This window comes from Armigeres subalbatus, chromosome 1 (assembly GCF_024139115.2).
Source record: "Armigeres subalbatus isolate Guangzhou_Male chromosome 1, GZ_Asu_2, whole genome shotgun sequence".
NCBI classification, from domain to species: domain Eukaryota; kingdom Metazoa; phylum Arthropoda; class Insecta; order Diptera; family Culicidae; genus Armigeres; species Armigeres subalbatus.
The window spans coordinates 205757494-205766414 of record NC_085139.1 but is presented as its reverse complement, the minus strand read 5'-3'; the positions used below and the strand labels follow the sequence as shown (position 1 = coordinate 205766414).

The 8921-nt window shown below is 42.5% G+C and overlaps 1 protein-coding gene and 1 pseudogene across 1 annotated transcript; one reads left to right on the top strand and one right to left on the bottom strand.

Moving 5' to 3' along the window:
* Positions 1-2822: 2822 nt before the first annotated feature.
* LOC134206932 (uncharacterized) lies at positions 2823-4093 on the bottom strand. The gene is made up of 2 exons (XM_062682673.1): positions 3960-4093; positions 2823-3111 (listed from the first exon to the last, which is right to left on the bottom strand). The coding sequence occupies exons 1-2, from the start codon at positions 4091-4093 to the stop codon at positions 2823-2825; spliced, it is 423 nt and encodes a 140-aa protein (XP_062538657.1).
* A 1494-nt stretch (positions 4094-5587) lies between these two features.
* On the top strand, positions 5588-7024 carry LOC134206931 (uncharacterized; annotated as a pseudogene).
* Positions 7025-8921: the final 1897 nt, after the last annotated feature.

The following is an 8921-nucleotide window of genomic DNA, read 5'->3' as shown; positions in this document are numbered from 1 at the left end:
GACAACAAATCTAATCCTCTAGATTTGCATGAGCCATTTTCCCCTACTTGTGGCGGAGCCGTCTTCTTTTTGGTATAAAAAGCACCTTTATCTCGACCAGAGTCAATCAGACTGTCCATTTTTTGACACCTTTTAGCATTCTTCATATTTATTATAACCCTTCGGATTCTGCTACTGCTTACGGCGTGACCGCCGGTGTAAAAATGACCTTACGCCGCCGCCGATCACAAATGCTTCGGCACCCAGGTCTACCCTACAGTGCCTATTTCACGTTTTCATATTTAAGCATAGTATTAAGTCCGAAAACATTCAAAGACGTAAACTTTAATTTTAAAAATAATGCGAGACCTTTTTTACCTTACTACTGTAGCTAAACAGATGTTTCTCTATAGTCTTGATCACTCTGTTGCGAAGTGATTAGAAATTTCGGCATAAAATAAGTTAATCGTTTTCCCGCCCAATATTCATTTTTCAGTTAAAATATTTATTCTCCATTGTACAGGACTGCTCTCGTCAGCAACAGAGCTGCTGTGGTCACTACACTTACACGCCATTCAAGTTTAGTAATTCTTCTGTTATACTCTCCAGGTGGATCAGGAAATCCTCAATCCTAGATCACAATCACTAAAACGCACATCCTATAAACTAACTCGAACTGTTGTTAAATTATTAATTATCAATTAATACGCATTTATATTGTTATACCGCTAGAGAATTAAACGTTTCTTATCCCATTGACTGGTTTATGGTGTGTGTTTTGTATGTGTGTTGCAGTAGTATTGAGTAGTAGGTAGCTACCGACCAACTAACAATCAAGCTATAGACTTCCTCGCTTCCTTAAATACTACAACTGGCAAAAAATTGTAATTTCTCAACACATGAACTTGATTTCGCTGGCTGTATAATTTGTTATAGTAATATCCATTGAACTGCCAGCAGAAATAAAACATTCACACAAGTTTAGTTGTAGTAATGATTGTTGTAGATAATAGTGGAATTTTAAAATATCATACTATCAATAGAGCTGGTTGGGATGTGGATGTGGGTCAAAATGGTGGTTTTGCACATTGGTTGTTTAATCCTATAATATGAAAAATTGTCTGTCTCTCCATCTAAATACAAATCTCTACTATCAAAGGCCAAATTCGGGTTTCTAAAAGTCTTTCGGTGTGATTCGGTGTCCTACTCATGCGTGTGCGGCGAAGGCTGCCATTCTCGATGGGAGATGAGGTTCTCGGGTGGTTGTGAAGGGAGGGTATGTTAACTTTTCTGGAATATTGCTTCTACATTTGTATTTTCTCTGAGAAGACTCAACCGTTGTTAAATAAACAAATAAACACTTGAAGTCATTCGATCGATTCACTTTCAAATTATAATTTTGTACATCTTACATGCGAAGGATATAGCGAATCAGTATATTCAGAGTTATCCAAATCCTGCATTTCAGCGATAAGACGATTCTTGATACGCATTCCTTCGACATCGACCATGAATAATTTTGCGGCATTAAGTGTATTATCCCCAATAAATTACAAAAGTTAAAAAGCGCTAATAGGGTGATGCATCTGAACATAATGTGCTCATAGCCCATATAACATTCTTCCTGTTTACGAAACAAACGAAACTTTCAAACATATTTTGTTTGGTTTGCATTGACAACAAATCAGATCAATAAAAAATTGAAAGTGCTTTTGAACAAAAATTTGGAAATTCAACAGCCATTTTTGAATTGAATTGATATATCCTGCTGGGTCATATTCAATCGAATTATACTAAGCTGGCTACTTTGGAAGGCCACAGTATCGAGTATGCGGTATCATACGATTTCCCAGACTATCCTGGACTATCTTATGTTCACGCTTCACCATGAAAAACAACATTCCAATCGAATGACTCCCTGGTTCCATTGGTTCACATATCTTCCAGTTGATTCTAGACTATCAAATATCCAAAACATGTTAAAATTCGTGAGATTACGTTCGGTGTGATGAAATATGTCCTAATCCTATTTAGCAGTTCGATCGATGCTCTCAATCAGCTCCTTTGCGAAGGCCGTCTTTTTTAACTTGATTTTGTATTCATTATTTAACTCTATTGTTCTTACAACACAACTCTACAAACTAGACCACATTAACACTAGCAGAATATGGTATGTAATTTAATTGGATTCTTGTTTTATGTTCTTCCTGGAATTGTAGATCATGCATTCAACTTTCTTCTTATGTAAGAAAAGGATTCTTCAAGGACTTATGGTTTGTTTGTTTACTTGATGGTGCTTTCAACGAGTGCTCTTTTATCCGTTTGGCTATCACAATTTTGCTACGATTAGTGTCTGCTCAAAATCCTTCTCCTCGTTTTGAGAACATAAATTTCCAATTTCGTACTAAATATACATTCAACAGATCGTTCTATCTAAAGCATAAAAGAATTACAAAAATAACTCATTAGAACTACTTAAAGCATTTCGCCTTCCTTGTTTTTTTTATATCTCGCATGTATTTTTTAAACTAATTCCCAATTTAGAAAACAATCTGCCAACTACGGCAGTGGTTTCCAATTTTGAGCACGTTCTGTTTCCAGTATTCTGTTGCACCTTTATTATCGTTTTTAAAATAATTTCATCCTCACAATGATAATCCTTTTTAATAAAACAAACAGAACACGAAATCATCGATATCATTTATCACTTGTCTAGACGGTTAAAACTTAAACACTAAAAACGCTAAAATTACTTCCGTGGGTGATTTTCTACTAAAAGAATAAAACTTAATGCAACTAATCTGGTTTTTGGCGCCGTGCGATCAGCCCGCCGCCGGCGCTCTCTACTTCGAGCAGACCGGCGCCTGGGTGGCGCGCAGTTTGGCACGCGCATTCAGATACTCCGGATTGATGGAGTCCGGTTGGTCCTGCTGGGAACCGGCGGCGGCCGCGGCGAGGCTTTTCTGCTCCAGGCGCGCCGCCCGCTGCATTATCACCCGGCCGAGCTCGTTCGAGATGGTTTGCTCCTGGGCTTGCTGCTTGGCCACGTTCTGGGCGGCTAGCACCTGGCGTTCCTTCTGCTTCTCGAGCGCCCGCTGGAGTTCCGATTTTTGGTTCAGCACGCTCTTGCCCCTGGAATGGTTGACGAATGGGGAAAGGGATTAGCACGATTGAAATGTTAAATAGGGTAATTCGCCAAATGTCAAACGGCAATTTTTTCGTCTATCGTTGAATGCACGTGCATTTATTGAAGGTGTCCAACAAAAGGCAAATAAATTTCAGCCGATCAATTTTATTATTAATCAACTCCACAGCCATGGATCATTCTGCCATTGCACATAAGTTTCATATTTATTATTTAAATGTTGGTGGTTTTATTACGGGTTGTCGTGAAGACATTGAAGTGTTTTGTTGTAGATAATCACGGTCCTCTTTTTTTTGTTAAAAATCTTGGAATCCACCCAGCCCGTTCCTAGGGGCATAGTGTGTGAAGTTATCCTTAATAAACAGGGTGTGCTTTCTTAACTGTGGATATACAAAATTAAAGCACATATGACGATTGGGCAATGCAAGCATCCGAAAGAATTCAATTTGCAAAAAAGAGCTCACCGCGGTGGTGGTTGGTACTCGCATTCTGGTGGCTTTTCCGCAAACGTGATCTTTAAATGGTCGTGTTGTGTAGGGGTTATCACGCCTATCTAGAGAGTAGGAGGTTGAGGGTTCAAGTCCCTCCAAGATACGTGGATTCTTTTTCGCAAATTTCATATCTATTTGTCCATATCGAAACATGTGCTGTGCGTCAATAAAAATAAATAATAATACATAATAATTAAAAAAATAAGAATCAATCAATTCCGTTCATGCAACACGGACATCAGATTGATGTAAGGAACGGGCCTTTTGGCTCGCTGCTTCGTTTTTCCTATGTATAAAAAGACACGTGTTACGCTTGCGCACGTTGTCTTCAGTCAGGATTTCACGGAGGGTGCACCAGGGCGTTCAGAAGCGGTCCCAGCGATAACGGCTTCCGCAGCAGTGGTGGTATGCAGCAGACATTTTTTGCTACGGTGGCGGTAACGGGAGCAGCAGCGCGTCCTTCACGTCCGTGTACCATCCTGCATAGGAGGTAATCGTCGGCTGATCTGACAATTGAATTGACGGCGTCTGTAGCGGTAAACCATCGAATGGCAGTCGCGCGGTCGAATGGTTGCTGTTAGTGATGCACATATTTTTTTTAATTTAAAATAAATCAATTCTTTTCAGGACCATCATTATATTTGGAAATAAGGTACATTTAAGATGATTTTTCCAAAGTGCGCTAGTGAATTTTTTTCGCGTTATTCTGTGTTCGATTATGTGCTGTCAGTGATTCAATGCGCATTGTTGAGAAGAGTAACAAGTGAAATTCGAGCAGCGGCCATCGACGGTGGTTGCTGCAGTGATTGGAAATGAAATCGGAAATACTTAAAGGGCAAAGCATAATCGCTAGGCGACCGCGCAAAGTTTGCAATCGGTAGCAGAATCTCAAGCACGTGTCGGGATGAGACGATGCAACAAATTTATTAGCATGATGACTACAGAAAAATCGATGGCGTCAGTATCGGTCCTAACGACGGCTGTCGTCAGGTGTTTCTCCTCGAAATTGTATTCACTATGGAGAATGCCTCCGAAAATGTATTCATAAGAGAGGTTGATCCGAGAATAATTTTCTTCAAAGTTCAAAACATAATTGCTTGACGGGCGACGGCAGATTGTTGCCGTCGATAGAAGAATGTCAAGTGCGTGTCGGGAAAAGACGCTTCAATAAATCAACCGACTGCAGCTAATTGTTGCAGAAATTTGTTTTCGGACGACATCCAAATTTTGTTCAGTCATTTTGTGCGAATTAATTTATTGCAGCGCTTCTATCCAACACCACAACCAAAAGCTTTCGCTGCCGACGTCACCGTTACGATCGAACTGTCTGTCATCGTCAAGTGCTTGTGCTTTCAAATATGAAGAAACATTGACTCAGATTAACAAATGATGGTCCTGAAAAATCGAATTATTTTCAATAATGCACATTTTCAATTACTAATAGCAACAAAACCAAACTCAGAATCCTCCCTTCTCCCCTCAGGATTATGGAGAAGTGGACGGTCCACTCTGGGTGCCATTGATTCGGTGGTTGACACTGTAGAGGTCGCCATCCAATGCAAGCGACGCGGTATACGTTACTGTGCAGTAATAACACTCGACGTGCGGAATGCATTCAACAGTGCGTGCTGGATGGAGATCGCGAACTTGTTGCTTCGAATCGTACTCCCCGGTGGGGCTGTATAAGATTCTGGGAAGCTACTTCCAGAATCGAGTATGGATCTACGACACAGACGAGGGCTTGGTTAGCGCCCCCATCACGGCAGGTGTTCCGCAGGGATCAATTTTAGGTCCATTACCATGGAACGTGATGTACGATAGCGTACTAAGGCTGAAACACCCGCCAGGAATCCTTCAGTTGACAGCCACTTCTCGCGCGCGACAGACGTCTTTCCGCTCAATTCATATATCTAGTCTATTGCATTGATTTATTCGTGTCGTTCTTGTTCCGAAAAATTGCATTCGGTACGAGATGTCACACAGAAGGAACACTCTCGTCGTGGATTTCAGTGTCCTTCCAAAGCGACCGCCGTTGGACCAGGTCAAGGAGTTTCTCGAGGAAGATATAAAGATTGACATGGCAGATGTTAAAACTATCCAGTTACACAACCTCAAAACTGCGTGTATATTGAGATGCACGACTCCGGCGTAGCCCCACGACTACAAAAACAACACCATCTCAAACACTCGTTTGAACATCTCGGTGTACATTACTATATACCAGTTTACGTTGATGGTCCCGCTACCACCATCAGGATCCACGATCTCCCGCCGCGAATGGCCAATAAAATCATATCCGATCATATTGAGCAATATGGCAAAGTCATCTCTATCCACAACGAAGTATGGAAAAATTTCTTCCCAGGAGTGCCGAATGGTGTGAGAGTAGTACGTATTAGGCTGGAGAAAGCAATACCATCACACATCGTAGTGGACAATCATACGACACTTGTGACCTACCGCAAAGAAGCTAATGCTCCAACCACCATGACTTCTCATACGCCAACAAAATTGAACGATGTCGACACACAGACCAACAGCGCCAAAAACATTACTCCAGTGGCAGTCTCAACTGGAGCCAGCGAGGCCTATAATAACGACAACGATGACGGTAACAATGGCCAACAAAGTATAGATAACTTGATAAGAGAAATCGAAAACGAAATCGCAGAGAAGAGACGGCTGTCAACGAGTACGAGTGAAACAAGCAGCAGCGTAGGGCATGACGCAAAACGTTCGTGTAATGAGGGATGCCAATCACATAAGGAAGTGCAAAACGGAGAAGAAAATTGTTGCGAAAATTACTTTGATTCTGATTGGAAAGTCTACAATACCAGATCAAGAAAAAATGATTTTGTATTTATTATATTATAGATGTAAATTTCGGACATGAATGCACTTTAGAGTGTAAAATGTCAAAAATAAACAAACAAACAAACAAACACCCGCCAGGAATCAAGTGGGATTCGCCGATGACGCTACCATGACCGTGTACGGAGAGTCCATCGAGGAGGTCGAATTGACTGCAACCTCTTCGATCAGTCTAGTCAGTCAGTCAAGAGGAATGATCGCGCATCGAGAAGTTACAGTTGGCGCATCATAAAACGGAGTTGATGGTCGATAACAACCGGAAATCGGTGCAGAAGGCGAAAATTAGAGACGGTGGCTGCGACATTACTCCAAGAGATCTCTGAAACAACTCGAGGTGATGTTCGTCGATAAGTTGAGCTTTAAAAGACATGTCCACTACGTCGGCGATGGCGATAGCGGCACTATCGAGGATGATGGCGAACAGCTCTATGGTGTGCTCCAACAAGCGCAGGCTACTGGCAAACTTTGCGGTTTCAATATTGCGATACGGAGGTCCAGTCTGGATGTCGGCGTTGAGCGCAAACTGCAACGTGCGTAAGCTAGAAAGTACACACACATAGGCTAATGTGCCTGAGAGTCATCAGCGCATATCGCACCGTATCTCGCGAAGCGACATGTGTACTCGCGGGCATGATGCCTATCAAACTGGTGGTGGAGGAAGACGAAGAGTGCTACGCCCTCAGCGACACCGGTAATGCTCGCAGGAATATCAAGGCAGCAATAGTAGCAAAATGGCAGATGAAGTAGGACAACTCGGCTAAGGGAAGGTGGACCCAACACCTAGTCCTAAGTGTGTCTGCGTGGATTAACAGACCTCATGGAGAGCTAAACTTTGTCTTGACCCAGCTCTTAATCGGTTCGGACATGCGATATAGACATTACCACCGATAACATCGCCAGAAGAATGTGTCAGAACCCAGAAGAGTGGAGAGCGGTCGCTAGAGTGACGTCCAGGATAGCCGACAGCCTACAACGAAGTTGGCGCACGGAACAGCACCAGGTCGCCATTGCAGATATCGGACCATGAGCACTCCGCCGCGGAAATACATGTCGATTATGTATGGGAACGCCAGTGCCAGCTACCAATGACGTCAGATTGCGGCAACCGCGTATCTGCAGAACGTGGCGAAACAGCCGGTTTCGGGAGAGCTTCCGCTTTCGGGGAATTTCTCGTCGAAGTAGGTTAGATCCGCCGTCGGGGACTATCCAAGTCGTTCGCGATCGAGGAGGGAGCTAAATGGCTCAACGAATAAGGTGGCTTAATGGCTCAAAGGCATAGACTGTCGGTTATCGGAATAGTCTAGGCCCACCGCCGGGGACCAGCTGAGTAGACCATGGCGTACAAATGCCGTCAGTTACGGGGGAGCTTCCGACGCCGAGGAACTCCCCGTCGGAATAGCATAGATCCGCCGCCGGGGACTGTTTGAGTAGCTTGCGAGTACGAGAGCTAAATGGCTGAAAAAAAAACAGATTAATCCACCTAGCGGCCATGATGCCTTTCTCGTGGATCGTAAATTAATTGAAAAAATCACATCAGAAAGGTCAAAAAAGCAGTTTAGATCGCATTTTTTCTATCATTTTGCATGTTTTTGCATTAATTACTATGCATTGCCACCATTTTTGAAAAAACTTTTCGGTTTTGAATTTTTTTCCCTTGGGAAAAAACAATAATTTTTCAATAATGCCAAAATGCAAAGTCCGATCGGGTCAATTTTTAATAGCAAACAATGGTCGAATGCAACTTGTTGCGAGTAAATCGGGTAATACTAAGTTCCAAAAAGCGTGTCTACAAAATTTGTACACATACACAAATACAGACACATACACACACATACAGACATCACCTCGGTTCGTCGAGCTGAGTCGATCGGTATATAACATTATGGGTCTCCGGGCCTTCTATCAAAAGTTCATTTTTGGAGTAATACTTTAGCCTTTCGGTACAACTTTGCTGTACGAGAAAGGCAAAAACACACACACACACAGACAGACAGACATTTGAGTCGATCGGTATATAACATTATGGGCCTCCGAGACTTTTTTTTTGTTTTTTTTTTTATTGACTGCTCGTAGTTGCTACTCCATTATGACCAGATCAGCTGTTCTTGCACAGAGAACCAACAGATGTTTGCTTGGAACTAGCACTCATCTTCAATGTACTACTAGTGATCTAATTTGTTAGGTCGCATTGGCGCCCGCCACGTCAAGATGCAAGTCAATTTAGGGAAGGGAGGAAATGATCATGGAATAACTCGCCCACTGCAAGCCGAATATACCTCTGCACTTGCCCCGAGTTCATGCGGAATTTGATGAAATTTTTGGGTTAGGTTCGCAGGGCAGAGGTTCGTCTTGGTTAACGAGCTGCCAATGTGGTAGATAGTAGAAAGCAACTGATAGAATTTCTTACTGGATGTAAGAAACGAGCTTCTTCGTTC

What these genes read in the sequence shown, in the direction of transcription:
- LOC134206932 (XM_062682673.1), bottom strand. Translation starts at nt 4,093, where the DNA reads ATGGTACACGGACGTGAAGGACGCGCTGCTGCTCCCGTTACCGCCACC. An exon ending in AACGCCCTGGTGCACCCTCC is followed by an intron (nt 3,112 to 3,959) that starts GTGAAATCCTGA and finishes CAACCATTCCAG; the next exon opens with GGGCAAGAGCGTGCTGAACC.